Source organism: Scyliorhinus canicula, chromosome 3 (genome assembly GCF_902713615.1).
Source record: "Scyliorhinus canicula chromosome 3, sScyCan1.1, whole genome shotgun sequence".
NCBI lineage: Eukaryota > Metazoa > Chordata > Chondrichthyes > Carcharhiniformes > Scyliorhinidae > Scyliorhinus > Scyliorhinus canicula.
Window position 1 is genome coordinate 57,649,265 of NC_052148.1, and position 18,228 is coordinate 57,667,492.

The 18,228-nt window shown below is 41.5% G+C and overlaps 1 protein-coding gene across 3 annotated transcripts in view; it reads right to left on the reverse strand.

Annotated features, from left to right (window-relative positions):
• Window positions 1–18,228, reverse strand: part of alpk2 (alpha-kinase 2) — a 57,370-nt gene that overhangs the window by 3,493 nt on the left and 35,649 nt on the right. The window contains exons 3-10 of one of the 3 annotated variants that reach the window (XM_038790590.1): window positions 14,758–14,905; window positions 11,951–12,078; window positions 11,818–11,853; window positions 11,480–11,542; window positions 9,903–10,174; window positions 7,428–7,516; window positions 6,362–6,579; window positions 5,658–5,706 (exon numbers count right to left, since the gene is read on the reverse strand). In XM_038790590.1, the coding sequence (XP_038646518.1) occupies window positions 5,658–5,706; window positions 6,362–6,579; window positions 7,428–7,516; window positions 9,903–10,174; window positions 11,480–11,542; window positions 11,818–11,853; window positions 11,951–12,078; window positions 14,758–14,905 (1,003 nt within the window). The remainder of the gene's footprint in view (window positions 1–5,657; window positions 5,707–6,361; window positions 6,580–7,427; window positions 7,517–9,902; window positions 10,175–11,479; window positions 11,543–11,817; window positions 11,854–11,950; window positions 12,079–14,757; window positions 14,906–18,228) is intronic. The other 2 variants (XM_038790591.1, XM_038790593.1) reach the window with 2 other exon arrangements.

Below are 18,228 nucleotides of genomic sequence, written 5' to 3' on the forward strand. Positions count from 1 at the left end.
TCATGTATTTGTCAAGATGCCCCTTAAACGTCACTATCGTCCCTGCTTCCACCACCTCCTCCGGCAGCGAGTTCCAGGCACCCACTACCCTCTGTGTAAAAAACTTGCCTCGTGCATCTCCTCTAAACCTTGCCCCTCGCACCTTAAACCTATGCCCTCTAGTAATTGACCCCTCTACCCTGGGAAAAAGTCTCTTGACAATCCAGTCTGTCTGTGCCTCTCATAACTTTGTAGACCTCTATCAGGTCATCCCTCAATCTCTGTTGTTCCAGTGAGAACAAACTAGAGTTCATTCAACCTCTCATCATAGCTAATGTCCTCGATACCAGGCAACATCCTGGTAAATGTCTTCTGCACCCTCTCTGAAGCCTCCACATCCTTCTGGTAGTGTGGTGACCAGAATTGAACACAATACTCCAAGTGTGGCCTAACTAAGGTCCTATACAGCTGCAACATGACTTGCCAATTTTGATACTCAATGCCCTGGCCAATGAAGGCAAGCATGCCGTATGCCTACTTGATTACCTTCTCCACCTGTGTTGCCCCTGAAGTGTTGGATATTGTAGGCTTGCGAGCTGAGCATATACCACCAACACGAGGAAGGTTCAACTCTATTTTATGAACGAACTATTAACTAATCGACATACAAGAATTGCGGGTTTAAACGATGCTAGTTTAAACTAGAGACCTAAGCCTGTCCGAACCAGTTGATTCTCTCAGCATGTGGTGTGGTTCTGTGCTCGACTTGATGAATTCTTGTTCTACTGAGAGGCAGCATCCAGAATGAGCGGGAACCGTGGTGCCCTCTGCCTTTATAGTGTGTGTATTCTAACTGGTGATTGGCTGCGGTGTTTGTGCATGTTGATTGGTCCCAGTGTATGTCCATCAGTATGTGTCTGCACCATGATATACTGATGTATATTATGACAGTCAGTATAGTGTAAACATACAGTTAAAGCATCTATTATAGTTAAGAGTTCAATAAAATTGAGCTGCATTTCTCGTTTACCCAACACATCAGTCACCACTAAAAAAACAGAGTGGCTACTGTGCTACATGGGTTATCCTTTGAAAAGATCACTTACGAATCCAGTACACAATCCGTAAGCACATGGGCCGCATACACACAATGAAAACCATGCTGCCTTAAGAAATGTGATAGAGCAGACTATTGGAGGTCTGAAACAATGCTTGCATTGCCTTGTCTGCACTGACCATCTGAAAGAGCACCCTACCTAGGCCCATTCCCCGTCCTATCCCCGTAACCCCACAATCCCACTAACCTACACACCTTTGGACTTTGGAAGGAAATCGAGGCACCTGGAGGAAATCCACACAGACAGGGAGAGGGTGCAAACTCAACACAATCACCCAAGACTAGAATTGAACACGTGCCCCAGCTACTGAGGCAACAGTGCTAAACACTGTACTACTGTGCTGCCCGATGAAGTGCTGTTTGCCTCAGCAGTAGTAGAATTATATTTCACAATCTGTATTCGTGGCTTGACATACTCCTAATTCAAGCGTTATCATTATACTAGGAGATCAACCCTAATTCTATGAGTAATACAGGAGCCCATGCTAGTTGCCGCGCCAGGCTTACCTAAAATGAGGTACCAACCCAGTGATGCAACAACAGAGAACTGATTCACAGTAGCAGCACTGTGTACCATGTACAAGACACACTGCAGGAAATCAACATCCCTCCTTTGGCAGCATCTCCCAAACCTGCGACCTCTACTACCGAGAAGGTCAAGGGCAACATATTCTTAGAAACACCAACACATGCAATTTCCACTTCAAGTCATTCAGCATCCTGACGTCAAAATATATCGGCATTCCTTCGCTGACACTGGATTGAAATCCTGGAACTCCCTCCCTAGTAGCACTGTGGGTGTACCTACACCATTTGGACTGCTGCATTTCAAGAAGGCAGCTCACCACCATCTTCTCAAGGGCAATTCTGGCCTTGGCAGTGCTGCCCACATCCAGTTAAAGTGTAACAAATAAAGTAAGAGTCAAGGCTAGCTGTGATTTTCTGCATGCTGCACAAACACACCATCATGAAGGCACAGCCCTTGACACATCCAACTATGATGCCAATAGACATAACCTCAGTTCCCTACTCACCAACAGTCCATGTGGTGGTGTGGCCCCTTTCAAGGGGTGGACTTGACGGACCACATGACTGGCTCAGGTGCAAAACCAGGCCAATAGGGAGTTTGCGCAAGGCCCTGAGAACAGGATCCCGATCATTGGGGACACCGAAGCTGAAGTGAGTAGATGTGTTATATTGAGTCCTGTGCCTGTTACTTATTTGCCTTTGCCTATCCATCAATGAACTGCTTGGTAACTATCGGAAGCCTCCAATGTATGTCTTGAGCCACCCGTTTGCTGACGAGGTAAAAGGTTCAATTGCAACTGACAGTATGTCATGAATTGAGTGGGCAAGGAAGGAGCAGTTGAAAAAGTAAAGAAACTCCCACAAGAGTCGGGAAAGATTAAACCGTGAGTGAAAATATTCATCATCGGTAAACAGGACCCGTTTGATCAAGGCATTGAAGATTGGAGTCAGTACATTGCACACCTCTGCTAATTATTTACTGAAAATGAGATCACAGTGAGGACATGCAGAAGGTGATACATCTGACAGTTCAAGACCATGCTTAGGGACATGTTACCGGTTTGTGAGATCCATAACCTTAATATCCAGAAGGGATCCTGGCTTAAACCCATAAAGCATTGGAAAAGGTGATCAAGAAAATTCAGCCAATGGAGTGTGCCGGGAACGGCGCCATTGAGCTCCAAAGAATGGCTGAGGGGGAGTTCAATCAAGTATGGGGTAGTATGGCCGTGAAGTACCCGGCAGGATTGACAGGCACAGCCGAGAAGCAGACACGATCCTTGGGACTGAACGAGAGCCAAAGGACTGGGAAAAAGATAGGGCATTAACCCAATTCAAAGGTGGGCTGCTATCATTGTGGGGGAGATCATCCCTGAGATCTGCCATTTTTGGGTATTCATGTGCTTCCGATGCAATCGCAGGAGGCACATCCAAGTATGTTGGTGTGTTAGACAAGTGCGCCAATGCAAAAGAAAATACCAGCAGCAGCAGTCCACAGTGCAACTGAAGATTGTGGAGAAAAGCTCTGAAGATGAGCATGCGATGTATCGGTTGAATGCAGTCCAGTGAATAAGACAGCCCCAATTGAAATAGTCTTAAGGGTAAATGGCAAACCCCTTAAAATGGAAGTCAACACCGGGGTGACCATTATGGGAAAGCACACTTTCAAATATATCCATGCTGGAATTCAGCCTTTAAGTTTGAACACCACTACAGCCAAGCTCTCCATGTATACTGGGGAAGCTTCGAAAATCCTTGGAACCACCAACACACCAGTGGCGTATAAAGAGCAAGAGGCCAAATTTCCCTTATAAAAATCTTTATTAGTATCACAAGTAGGCTTACATTAACACTGCAATGAAGTTACTTTGAAAATCCCCTAGTCGTCATAATCCAACACCTGTTCAGGTACACTGATGGAGAATTCAAAATGTTCAATTCACCTAGCAAACATGTCTTTCGGGAGGAAACCGGAGCAGCCAGAGCCAACCCAAGCAGACACGGGAGAACGTGCAGACTCTGCACAGACAGTGACCCAAGCGAGAATCGAACCTGGGACCCTAGCACTGTGAAGCCACAGTGCTAATCACTTGTGCTACTTTGCTACCCTCATGAACTTCATGAACCTCATGCCCTCAACCCTTATTTTGCATACTAATCTTTTGTGTGACACTGGATGTGATTTTCCCACTGCATTATGGGGCCTCACGGTAGCATGGTGGTTAGCATCAATGCTTCACAGCTCCAGGGTCCCAGGTTTGATTCCCGGCTGGGTCACTGTCTGTGTGGAGTCTGCACGTCCTCCCCGTGTGTGCGTGGGTTTCCTCCGGGTGCTCCGGTTTCCTCCCACAGTCCAAAGATGTGCGGGTTAGGTGGATTGGCCATGCTAAATTGCCCGTAGTGTAAGGTTAATGGGGGGATTGTTGGGTATACGGGTTACGTGGGTTTAAGTAGGGTGATCATTGCTCGGCACAACATCGAGGGCCGAAGGGCCTGTTCTGTGCTGTACTGTTCTATGTTCTATTGCGCCCAGTTCTGTGCCAGGCACGACGGGTGAATTGCTGGAGAGGTCCAGATTAGGCTCCGCGCCGGGTATGAAACCTCACGTGAGTCACCCAACTTGTGGCAAATGGGCCGATCTAGATCACGCCCTCATTGGGTGTGAATCAGATAATGATATTAATGGCTCATTCGAATATTCTGACGCCATACTCACCCGGCGGCTTGGTGTCAATGGCCGCGCCTGTGAGTAGTCAACCAGATGCCGTTTTAGCACTGGTTTCCACCTTGGGTGGGCTCACAGGCCATTAGAGCCCCTAGGTGGTTGTAAACAGGGCAGGGCGGTACCCTGGCACTCTCCATGGCATTTAGGCACCTTGGCACTACCAATTTGGCACCTTAGCAATACCACCTGGGCACCTTGGCACTGCAAGCTGGACACCATGGCAGTACCACCTGGGCCCCTTGGCAGTGCCAACCTAGCACTTCCAGGGTACCAGGTTAGCAGTGCCAAGGTGCCTAGTGCCAAGTTGACACTGCTATGGGTTAGGGTCCATGCCCATGAAAGAGGGGGTTGAGGGGGATTTGAGAGGGCTACAGAAAGGTTGGGGAACTGAAGGATGCTCCTGAAAGGGGAGGGTGCAGAGATCGGGGCAGCCTATCAAAATGACGCCCCAGTCTGTGAGGAGCTACTCCTGCTGGCGAGTTCAGCTCTGCAGTGTGGGAAAATTTCCTTTTTTTAAATAAATGTAGAATACCCAATTAATTTTTTCCAATTAAGGGGCAATTTAATGTGGCCAATCCACCTATCCTGCGCACTTTAGGTTTTGGGGGTGAAACCCACACAAAAATGGGGAGAATGTGCAAACTCCATACAACAGTCACCCGGGGCCAGGATCGAACCTGGGACCTCGGCGCCATGAGACAGCAGTGCTAACCACTCTGGACAGAAACATTTCCTAAGTGTGGCCTCGATGGGAAGAAAGTCCTCGAGGCCCAAATAAATGGCTCAGTGCCTTTGAATAGCGGTATCAATCTCGGCACTGCAGCCGCCGAGAAACAATTGCGCCCGAAGCCAGACTTGGAAATCTTTCTGGTGAATTGTAGCTACTTTATTGAGTGCCTATTTGAAATCCAATTATACTACATTTACTGGCTCCCCTTTATCTATTTTACCAACTACTTCCTCAAAAAAGTCTAATACATTTGTAAAACACAATTCTCGTGGCCATCAATATTTGAGATATTGAATTTAGCCCCCAGTAAATATAAGAAAAAATAAACTTAAGCACGGGAGGTAATTGCAGATAAAACTTCCATTCCACTAGTAATATTCCTGATGGGATATCAACCCGGCAGCTGCTTGTTTTTGTATTTCAGGTTGAAACTTGCATTGCACGTCATTTACAGTAATTTTACTACCAACACTATGTTATCAAACCTAAGAACAGAGAATGTGCTGTTACTGCACCATCAATCAAGATATGGAGAATGAGCTACTGTAATAGTACAGCCCATCATTTTCTTCACTTACCCTTTTCTACTAGTTGCTATTCCAATATCAGTTAATTTCATTCCTACACCTACAGAAAAACAATTTGAAAGAGTGTGTCTTTTACAAATTCTGCAAAACATGCACAGAAATTATTACAGAAGTGGAAATAAAATGAAAATCTGTTAATATGGAATGTCTAAAATGGTGGTAATGGAAGTTAGTTGGAAGCAAAAGAACAGGTTCACAGTGCTGGTAATATCCTTCATTAGAAGACTCGTGAAGGGTGCAGACTGAAATGTTAAGTTTACATTCCCTTTCAGGTATTGACTGTGTCTTTATGCTTTTCCAACTTTATTTGAGCAAATAGGTAATCAATAAGTACTGTATGTGATGTATAAAATGCAGTATGTGCGTGTGGTATTGTTCCAACGACAAATGTGACACAGTCATATATTGAAACAATACTTGAATGCCTGCAATTTGGCTATCAAAAGGCAATTTGCTTTACACTTGGATAATTAATATTTGAAGGGCTACGTGTAAACTGCAGGGGTAGCACTAATTGCTTCTTCAAAAGAGGTATGTTGGTCTCCCAACGCCTCGAATGCTAAATGTTTCTCCTGATAATTATGACATGCCTTTAGATTCTGATAATGGATCAGTTATTACACTGAAACTGGCCAGTCATTAACCACTGCATCCTTGGAACACACATTCTTTTCAATGAAATATATCACATTTACCTTGCAAATCAGTAACCAGGAGGTTTCCTTCCGTCCACTGATACACCCAGTGTTGGAATGTGCAGCATTTCAGACCAACTTCAGATTCTTTTCTACCAACGTTTAACTCTCTGCCATCCTTCACCGAATACTTAACAAACTCCCCTATCAATTCCTCTTCTACAGTTGCATATGGGATGCTGTTTGCAGGCCGATGAATTAGGTTTATGGGAATAATTCTAGAAAAAAAACATGATTGCGTATACCTGTTACAGGATGTGTAACTCTGCGTAACAAAAACATTTGTCATTTACTTACAAAAACTAAAAGACAAGAACCATGTGAACATACAGGAGGAGGCCATTCAGCCCTACGAGCGTGCTCTGCCATTTGATTAGATCATGGCTGATCTGGTTGTCATTTCAACTCCACTTTTCTGTCTGCCCTACCCATATCCTTTGACTCCCTTGTCTATCTAAAATCTGTCTAAATTTGACTTAAATAAATTCAATGACCCAGTCTCCACTGCTTTTTGGGGAAGGAAATTCGAGAGAAAAAATCTCCTTGTTCCACCTTAAAACGGAGAAGCTATTCTTAAACTGAGTCCCCTAGTTCTAGTTTCTCCCACAAGAGGAAATTAGCATGATCATTATAGAAATTTTTCCGAAATTTGAAACTGAATCATGTGTGTGAAAAGGTCCCAGGTTGAATCCCAGGTTGCACAAGTGAGTTTATCCAAAAAAGGCTGGCAAGAATGTGCAGAGGTATTCCTGAATTTTTAATGTGGTCTATTCTCCAGGATGAATATTCTTCACTATGAGCAGTACAAAATGAATAAAAACAAATATTAGCAATTACAGTAGTTAGATACCATGAAGCAATCACTGACAGCCATAAATCATGGAAAAGTGTCTCCTGTCAAAAACCAGGAATTCAGCTTATACGATGCACTTCCATGGCAAGCACATAATTTTGCTCTGGTCATTCCAATTACAATGTCCACTTCACTTCAGAATTAAGGACCTGGCTTTTATATAGCAGACAAGGGGAGCTAAGGCCAGTAAAAGTAAAGCACACAATTACTCACTCAGGTGCTTCCCCAAAGCCTTCTAACAATGTCCCCTCTGCTGAAAACATATTGCCATATTGCCGGGCAGCAGTCTGTACATGGCATTCCTAAAAATGAACAACACTTTTTTATTATACTGCATCAGAAAGAGACATTTATCATACTTGTTAGTTATAGTCTTCATTACCATTCAACTGAAAATAAAGCATGATTATCACAAGCAAGTATATACATAGAGGTTACAGTCACGGGAAAAGGTCATTCAGCTCAACTGGTCTATGTCATCTTTTGCCTTTCTCGTGAGAAATGTTTCCAATCACATTTGCCTATCCTGTTATCATATTTTTTCAACCCCTTTCCCATCACGCACCTATAAAATCTGACCTTGAAAATTTACGTTGTTGCACCTCAGCCACTAAGGTGGTAATAAATTTCAGTCTGACAGTTCTGTCTGAAGAAATTTCTCCTGCACTCTGTTATAAAGCTTTTACATTTCAGCTGCATTGTATTTTCTCTAAAATCTCAATTTACATGCCATATTGTGATGTCTATACTGCGACTCTATAACTGAGGTACTATGAAATATCTTTATAGGCTTAACATCTTGGCTTTTAGAACTCTTAGCTTTTAGAACTCTTGATATCAATAGAGCAAAACATGATGTCGTGAGGTAGAGGTTGGGGTGTAGGACATGCAACTGAACAAAGTCCACTTGGTGGGTTCGATTGAAACTGGGACTTCTGTATGTACCTGTGTGTCAGGGTGATGACTGCTGGGTGGATTTTCATGTGACACTTCTCTCGAGTGAAACTGCCTGTGCAATGGTCTGAGGCTAGAAAATGTTTCAATTGGAACAATTTGTTCAGTGGAAACGGTGGTAAATCCATTGCATCAAAGTTACAGGGGAGGGCAGTGAAGTCTCATTCATCACAAGGATAGTGTTTTGAGGAACATTAATGCTTCTCAAAACCAGATGTTAATTATTCACAAATATACTTTTCAACTTCTTTGGTGTATCAAATGCTTTTTGCAATGCTCTTCTTAAGGCCTGCCCTTTAGGCTGCTCAAGGGAAAATAGTAATGGGTAGCATATGTGCAGAGCACATTCTGTTTATCGGTGCTTCAAAATTCCATTGTGGGTCTATTGGTGGAATTCCCTGAATTTCACAGATCATGGAGGCACTTGCCTGTTTCTGGCAGTTCTCTGGGCTGCTCAAGGCAAGGCTCAATGGTGACTGATCCAGATGTTAACAGCAATGGGGCAGTAAGTATTCCATTGCACAACAACCCCATTACTGCCCACAGGAGAGGATGGAAATCGAACCCTATTCAAGTGGTAAAGCAAAAAGTGCAGAGGATACTGGAAGTCTGCAGAGGGATTTGGATAGGTTAACTGAATGGGCTAGGGTCTGGCAGATGGAATACAATGTTGACAAATGTGAGGTTATCTATTTTGGTAGGAATAACAGCAAACGGGATTATTATTTAAATGATAAAATATTAAAGCTGTGCAGAGAGACCTGGGTGTGCTAGTGCATGAGTCGCAAAAAGTTGGTTTACAGGTGCAACAGGTGATTAAGAAGGCGAATGGAATTTTGTCCTTCATTGCTGGAGGGATGGAGTTTAAGACTAGGGAGGTTATGGTGCAATTGTATAAGGTGTTAGTGAGGCCACACCTGGAGTATTGTGTTCAGTTTTGATCTCTTTACTTGAGAAAGGACGTACTGGCACTGGAGGGTGTGCAGAGGAGATTCACTAGGTTAATCCCAGAGCCGAAGGGGTTGGATTACGAGGAGAGATTGAGTAGACTGGGACTGTACTCGTTGGAATTTAGAAGGATGAGGGGGGATCTTATAGAAACATATAAAATAATGAAGGGAATAGATAGGATAGATGTTTCCACTGGCGGGTGAATGCAGAACTAGGGGGCACAGCCTCAAAATAAGGGGAAGTAGATTTAGGACTGAGTTTAGGAGGAACTTCTTCACCCAAAGGGATGTGAATCTGTGGAATTCCTTGCCCAGTGAAGCAGTGGAGGCTCCTTCATTAAATGTTTTTAAGATAGAGATAGATAGTTTTTTGAAGAATAAAGGGATTAAGGGTTTTGGTGTTCGGGCTGGAAAGTGGAGCTGAGTCCACAAAAGATCAGCCATGATCTCATTGAATGGTGGAGCAGGCTCGCGGGGCCAGATGGCCTACTCCTGCTCCTAGTTCTTATGTTCTTATGTTTTTAAGTGTGTGTGTTAAAGAAGAGAAACAATGTGAGGAAATGGCTGAGATAAATTCAGTGGGACAAACAACTCAATGTGTGCTTGAACAGACAAAAAATATTGCATAAATATAATGTACTCAGCAATCAACACTTTCTTAATTTGGCAACATAATTCATAATAGGTCATTTTAAGTGCATGCAAAAGCAAGCTTTTATTAAAGCACATTTGCATATGGAATATTTCAAGGAACTGCCGCCTTTTATTAACCTGTATATTTTACCTGTACTGCCAACATATAGTTCTGTTTTATGAGCTCGCTGTTTGTTTTTGTCCCATGTGAGATGGCATTGTGGATTTTTAAGACACAGTTATGTCCCGGATAAAACAGAGGTAAAAAGCCACATATAACTTTGGTCCGAAATGCTTTTCGGTGCAATCCTTCACCAAAATGTAGTTCTTCTGTTGCAAGACTGCCACACATCTTGACATGAAAATTGCATTCATTTGTGAGCTCCTTTTCAATTATGGGTTGTAACAACTCAATTTCCTCTCCTAAAAGGAACAGAGTGAGAAAATAATGTTTTTGCAGGTATTGACTATTACACCGTGAGCCCATTTGCTTGGCACCCCATCTACAATGTAAAGCAGTCTTATCCACCACTGCCAGTGCACCACGGCAGCAGTGGGTTCTTTTTACAAGATCCACAGGAGCAACTCACCCAAGTTCTTTTGACAGCACCATACAAACCCACTACCACCTCGAAGAATGAAGGCAAAAGGTACATGCGAACACTACCTGGAGACCGTTCTCCTTCAATACACAGACCATATAGACTTGGAATTATATCACCATTCCTTCATCATCACTGGTTCAAAATTGGCTGAGCATTAATATACCGAGGTCCTGGCATCTAACTACATTGTTTGGACAATAACTTTGAATTTAAGCCACTTTGGCATTATATCTGTAATTTAGTGCCAAATTGTAACCACATTTCATAGAAACTATTTCATAGAATTTACAGTGCAGAAGGAGGCCATTCAGCCCATCGGGTCTACACCGGCCCTTGGAAAGGGCACCCCACCCAAGCCCACACATCCACCCTATGCCCATAACACAATAACCCCACTAACCTTTTTGGACACTAAGGGTAATTTAGCAAGGTCAATCCACCTACCCTGCACATCTTTGGATTGCGGGAGGAAACTGGAGCACCCGGAGGAAACTCCCACACACACGGAGAGAACGTGCAGACTCCCCATAGACAGTGACCCAAGCTGGGAATCGAACCTGGGACCCTGGAGCTGTGAAGCAACTGTGCTAACCACTTTGCTACCGTGCTGGCCCCACATCCAGGAGGAACTACTTAGTTTGGGACTGTCCATACTCATTTGACGTACTGACTGCACTGAGACAGAGAGAGAGAGAAGCCTTCACCTCAACCAACCCAAGGCTACAGCTGGTTCATTGAGCAAAGCAAGTGTTAATACCGATTAACCAGAAAATATGAATTAAAAATTGTTAACATTTGATGAGAGGCTGGGATTTCCTTCTTGGTGGTAGATTTAGTGGCCAGGGGAGGGGGGGCGGGGAGGGGAGGAGAAGGTCTTACCTAATTCAATTCTTTAAATCCTGCAACATGGAGCAAGCCAAAACTTAAGTGAGCCATGATTGCATAAATTCAGGGTACTCTTTAACTGATTGATCCAGGAGCTACCCTCCTGGGCAACAAAATTCCACACCATGTTTCTGCCTAGTCAAAGTATATATGGCTTACAACATGTATTACTATGTGATCCATTCATCTGCTGTCTGACCATGAGACACATACCTCACATTACACATGAGTATCTCACCTGCTGCTGAACGCGGAGAAGCATGATGGTCATCAGGATTGACCGACTTGATGAGGCCCTTCCCTAGTTAAAACAAAGTGTTTCAAATCAATTAATTTAGGTGGCAAGAAGGTATGTAATTATTTTTCATACAGCATACTGCCATGCTTTGTCCAAAATACTTCAAAATGTCAACAGTGCTTTGAAATTGAATCATGAGGCGAAACAAATAAATATTCTAAAATTTTACTTTACATGTTGCTTGCAGCTTATTTCAGATATATTGCATTAAATTATATCCAAGGAAATAGTTTACAAAACCTTTGTACAATGCCATTGTAGTTTAAAAGTGTCAGTACCTGCAAAGGCTTGACAATTAAGAAGCTCATTCAGAACTGGGAAGTAAAGACAAATTGATTATTACGACATGTGTACCCCTTTCCTAATTTTATTGTAAAACTATAATCAGGTATTTGGCATTTTTTCTAATACCTTCAGTGGTGAAGTCAAACTCACAGGACACACTTCCATATACATTCTTCAAGGAGCACTGATATAACCCTCCATCTTTCTTAGTAGTTTGAACTATTGCCAAGTAGACTGGACTGTCATCTCCTGCGCTAAAATTTGAAAACATTTGGGATAGTAAAGATAGATAACTCTCATTGTGATCGTAGGAATAGTTTATAAAAGCATGGAATGGAATGATTTTTTTTAATGTTTAAAAAAATTCTGTCTACTATCAGATTTTTTATTTCTTTACTGATTTTCTCAAATTTGTACTTTTAGATTTTTGAACAAATATATAAAGTATTAGAAATGCTTTGGCAAGCAACACATTATTTTAATTACTCTTTACAATGTGACATACTAGAGGATTTACAGTGAATAAGCAGCACTATGGTTTAATCATTTGCATTCTTAATGTGTGCTCTCATAGTTTAAAGATCACAGAACGAAGACAATTAAAACTACATTTTTTTTTTAAAGGTACATTTCTACATGAGATAATTTTTATAATACCTTACACAAATGCATTCTCAACATAAATAAACTGTAAATGTTGTTGACAGTGGTAAATGCCATCTCATTTCTTAATTGTTAATGTGATTTAGTTGCATGACGAAGGTATTGGACATGTGCTTGCCAAGTAGCAAAATAATTTGAATTTGAACATTAAAATATATAGCATGAAATATTTGGCATGGCAGTACAATTGCAGTGTCACTGTACTCGTAATCCAGAGAGAAGTACTAATAATCCAGAGAATGTGAATTCAAGTCGCAACAATAGTGATTGAGAATTTGAATTCACATTCTTTTTAAAAACTGGAAATAAAAAACAGGAGAAATATCCGTGAAGATGTTGGATTGGTGTAAAAACCCAACTGGATCATTAATAGTTTTCAGAGACAGAAACCAGACATCCTCGCCTGGCCTTGCCAATATGTAACTCCAACATGGTTGACTTTTAACTGGCCACTGAAGTGGCCGAGAAGTCAAGAAGAGCCACCACCACCTTCTCAAGGTAAAGTAAGGATGGGGAAAGCACACTTGCTTTACCAGTGCTGCCAACAACATAAGAATTATTTTTTTTTTAATTGTACCTTTGTACTTAGCAAGCAATTCATACAATATTCAAGATTTTGAAATCCTTCACCAAAGCTCAAGGAGTTGTTAAAAATAATAATGAAGGAAAGCCTTGGAAACAATGAGCCAAGAGAAGATGGAAGGCAACACTCACACCAGGGTGGGAGGATCTGCCCTATTTGCTAACCCTTTAAACCATGCTCATTGAGCAGAGACAAGCGTAAAGCAAGGTGACATGCCCAGGAAAGTTCCCAGGCTTTCAAGGGATCCTATTAATTACACCCACAGTAGACCTCTGCAGAGTGCATGTCAGATTAGTAGTGATCAATTCTTATGATTTGCAGAACAATGGAACATTGGACTGTAGACTGCTCTAACCATTGAAACATTGAATATAGTTCAACACTCCCTTCAGTAATGTGAACCCCAGGGAAAGCTACCAATCTTTGAATTTGGACAATAGAGAATTCTATCAGTAGTATTACTATTTTTTTCCACTATTACTAATAATATTGCTTCAGAACAAGCAGATTTAACATGTAACTACACTAGTACGAAGGAACTTTTTTTTCTTTATTCGTTCACGGGATGTGGGCGTCACTGGCTGGGCCAGCATTCATTGTCCAGCCCTGAGGGTATTTAAGAGTGAAGCACATTGCTGTGGGTCTGGAGTCACAAGTCGGCCAGACAGGACAGATCCCCTTCCCTAAAGGACATTAGTGAACCAGATGGGTTTTTACAACAATCAACAATGGTTTCATGGTGACCTTCAGACTTAGAATTCCAGATTTTTATTGAAATCAAATTTCACCATCTGCCATGACAGGATTCAAACCCGGGTCCCCAGAACATGACTCTGGCTCTCTGGATTACTAATCCAATGACAAAACCACTATGCCACTACCTTCCCACACTTTGAGGTGAGCTTTACAAAATATAATAAAAAATCACCAATTTGGTGTTCAGAGTAGACAGATGACAACTGTAATGCGGTTTGTTTTCCTACACCTTGTGGTGCAGAAGGAAAACTTTTCATCTGTTCCCGTAGTGAGAATTTTTATGGAACACTTTGCTAGCCTTTGCCAGTGACTCACATATAGGTTGAGTGGTGCCACTCTGCATCAAGCATAGCTGATCAGCAATCTCTCCCACTCTTACACCTGCCATTAGCGTGTTGGAAGGATTTTGCAGGTTGATAATCAACCTGTTGGCCGCCTTATGAATGCATCTTCCTTGGCCATTAAGTCACAGGGTGGGACTCAAAATCAGAGTTTCTGGCTCAGAGGCAGGGACACTACTCACTGTGTAACAAGATCTCCTCAACTGTAAAATGGACGTTCAAAATCTAATGCAACAATTATGTATCGATCTTCCATGTTCCATAACTCATAGATTCTATTATTTCTTTAATGTAAAGCATTGCTAAACACAAATCCAGAATATTATAGTCTGTGCTGTTGACAAAATATTTTTAAAAATACAAATAGATTTCAATGATCTAGAGTCAGGTTGGGAAGTTCCTTTGAGATGCTCCAATCCATAAGCATTAACTGGATTTCTCCTGCACTTTTGGCAAAGTTACATGGCTAAGCAGGAACAGCTTTGAGGAAACTGCCAGTCTTTAATCCTAGTATAAGAGCACTAGTGGTCAAGTCACAGAATGGCCAATCCAGGAAAAATCAATGCCCACTAACCACTCATACAGCTTACCTTCTTTCTACTTTGCTTAAGACAGCTCCATTTTTTGTCCATATAATGGTGGAATCTGCATGGATGTCACAAAACCGGCACCATAGTTTGACATTTCCTGATGTCTCAGGGAATACTTCGGTGTGGATTTTTTGGATCAGTTTTGGAGCTGGAAGAGAGTTCAGTTCTTCAGCTAGTATATTGAGGTCTTCAAAATCTCAACATGCTTGTGGCATTAATTCAGTTTTCATGCAGCTTTGTTCCATTTTTAAAAATGGATATTTTGTGGTAAGTTCGAAAGAAAAACATTTGACTGTTTTAAGATCACAGAAGTCCTGCACGGTGACTGAAGGACTTTTTGAAGGAGTGCCATTATTGTAATATAGGGAAACATGATAGCCACGTTGCAGATAGATGGATCCCACGAACATCAATGAGATAAATAGCTGAATAAATAAGTTCTTGTCAGTGTTGGCTGAGTAATAAATATTAGCTAAAAATAACCTCAAATATTGCTATGGCGTAATTTAAATGCATTAGAGTGAGAGATCAAAGCCTTTGTTTAACTATCATCCACGAAGCAGCCACTCCAGAAGTGTAGCTCTTGTAATCTCAGTCTAGAGATTAATTATGTTTCAATAGTTATCAAATTAAACTTTGGTTTCCCACAGAGAGCTATGAAAAGAGTTGCAAATAATATATTATTAAATAACACCATTTGATGGAGAACTATCTCATATTACACATGAAAACAATACTCAATTAGAACTGTTCTGTGGGAAACTGGTAACTATATACTAATTTTCAAATGATAGATTTAGAGTTTAATTTAAGATTGGAAAGCAAGAAAATGACCAAGTTGGAAAGCTAAAAGATCTTATAGTTAAACTTGTACATTTCTAATCAATATTGTGTGACTATTCAAAAGCTGCCATAATTGGTTTCAAATTTTACTACTGGCTATCCAGACATCCTGCTAGTTCATTAATATTGGTCAGATTTTACTGTCAAAATAATAGTGAATCTAATGGTGCTGCTGTTATTTGTGCAAAAATGGCACTGCAACTTCAGCCAAAGGGAACAAGCACATTTAAATGAAATGAAAATCGCTTATTGTCATGAGTAGGCTTCAATGAAGTTACTGTGAAAAGCCCCTAGTCGCCACATTCCGGCGCCTGTTTGGGGAGGCTGGTACGGGCAGCACGGTGACGCAGTGGGTTAGCCCTGATGCCTCATGGCGCTAAGATCCCAGGTTCGATCCCGGCTCTGGATCACTGTCCTTGTGGAGTTTGTACATTCTCCTCGTCCTTGCGTGGGTTTCGCCCCCACAACCCAAAGATGTGCAGGCTAGGTGGATTGGCCACACTAAATTGCCCCATAATTGGAAAAAATGAATTGGGTACTCTAAATTTATTTTAAAAAACTAAAAGTTGCTGCAGATGTGCTGCTCCATCATTAGCTTTGTGAAAATTATGTCTGCCTCAACAGTAAAGTGCACTAAATGGAGTGAAGTTGCTGTCTTTGTATGGTGCATGTGAACTAAACCTGCTTCATGTATTTAAAGATATTAATTATCCTTTTAATGTAAGTGTAACACTGCCAGTAACTCTCTCTAGCATTAGAAAGATTGTTGCAAGTGTGGAGTCCCATTTCTTCAGGCTGAGAATTATTTCAGGAGATTCCGCGACAATGCAATATTGAAACAGTGCTGTATTGTCAGGTGGTGACTTTTAGATGAGATGTTAAACCGAGTTCCTGTCTGCCCTCTCAAGTGTACTTAAAAGATCCCATGGTACTATTTCGGAGAAGAGCATGGAAGTTATCCCAGTGACCTGGCCAATGCTTATACTGGAATGACATCACAAGGACAGATTACCTGATAGTTATCACATTGCTGTTCTTGGGAGCTTGGCTGCAGTCTTTCGTACATTAGGATAATGACAACACTTCAAAAGCACTTCATTGCTTGTAAACTGCTTTCGCACTCCTCAGCTTGTGAAAGATGCTGTATTTCCTTTAGTTTAACTTTTTAGGTACCTTAAGAACGGCTTCTGGAAGTCCAAGTACAGGTAAAGATATAGCCACCATAGTTCCAGATGACCATTGGCTGCTTTCCCCTTTGAGGGGGAGAGTTGACTGGTGGTCATTTAACCTCAGGCGAGGGGCAAGGATGAAAAGGTGGTGTCTTCATGCGTAACCTATATTTAAGTCCAAATACAACACAACTACTGGTTCCCTTCTATCCACACTAGTTTATACTTTCTTGAAAAACTCTAAAATATTAGTCAGACCTGATTTCCTTTTCATAAAGCTATGTTGACTCTACTTGATTAAATTATGATTTTCCAAATGAATTGCTATTGCCTACTCAACGTTTGATTCCTCCATTATTCCAACAATTGATGTTAGGTTAATTGGCCCATAGTTAGCCACTTTTTGCCTCCCTCCCTTTTTGAAATGGGGTGTCACATTGGCAGTTTTCCAATCCTCTGGTGCTGCTCCAGAATCCAAGGGTTTTTGGAAAATTACAATAATGCATCCACTATGTTTGTAGCTACTTCTTTTAAGATCCTAGGATGCAAGCAATCAGGGTCAGGGGACTTATCTGCCTTTTGCCCCATTAGTTCGTCTATACTACTTCTCTAGTCATGGTGATGGTATTTAATTGCTTCCCCGCATTCGTTTGAATGAATGGGATGCTCATAGTAATGATGTTCCGCCGTAATGACTGACACAAAGTATCTATTTAACGCCTCTGCCATTTCCTTGTTCTTCATAACTAACTTCCCAGATTCATTTTCCAAGGGACTTATGTTCACTTTGACCTCTCCCTTCCATTTTATATATTTACAGAAGATTTGATTGTTCATTGTTACATTCCTCATGAGCTTGCCCTTGTAAGTTATTTTCTCCTTCTTATTATCTTTTTAGTCCTTCTTTGCTGGATTCTGAATTTATCCCAGTCTTCAGGGCTACCACTGACTTTTGCCTCTTTATACACTTTTGTTTTCAACTTAATACTCTCATTAACTTCCCTAGTTAGTTGATCCCTCTCTTAGAACCTTTCTTCCTTATTGGGATATATTTTTGCTGATAGTCATGAACTACCTCCTTAAATGTCTGCCACTGCTTGTTTACTGTCTTTCCTGCTAGTTGATCCGTCCAGTCCACTTCAGTTAACTCTATCGTCATTTAATTGTAATGTCATTTATTTAAGTTAAACAACGTTGTTTCTGACCCAAATTTCTCACTCTCAAACTGAATATTAAACTTCATCATTTTATGAACACTACTTCCCAGGTCATCTTTTACTCTGAGGTGATTTATTAAACCTTCCTCATTACCCATTCCCAGATACAAGATAGCCTGTTCCCTGATTGGTTCCAAGATATAGTACTCTAGGAAACTATCCCTAATGCACTCTATGAATTTGTTGGCATATCTACCCTTAGCAACTTGACTAGTCCAATCAGCATGAAGATTAAAGTCACC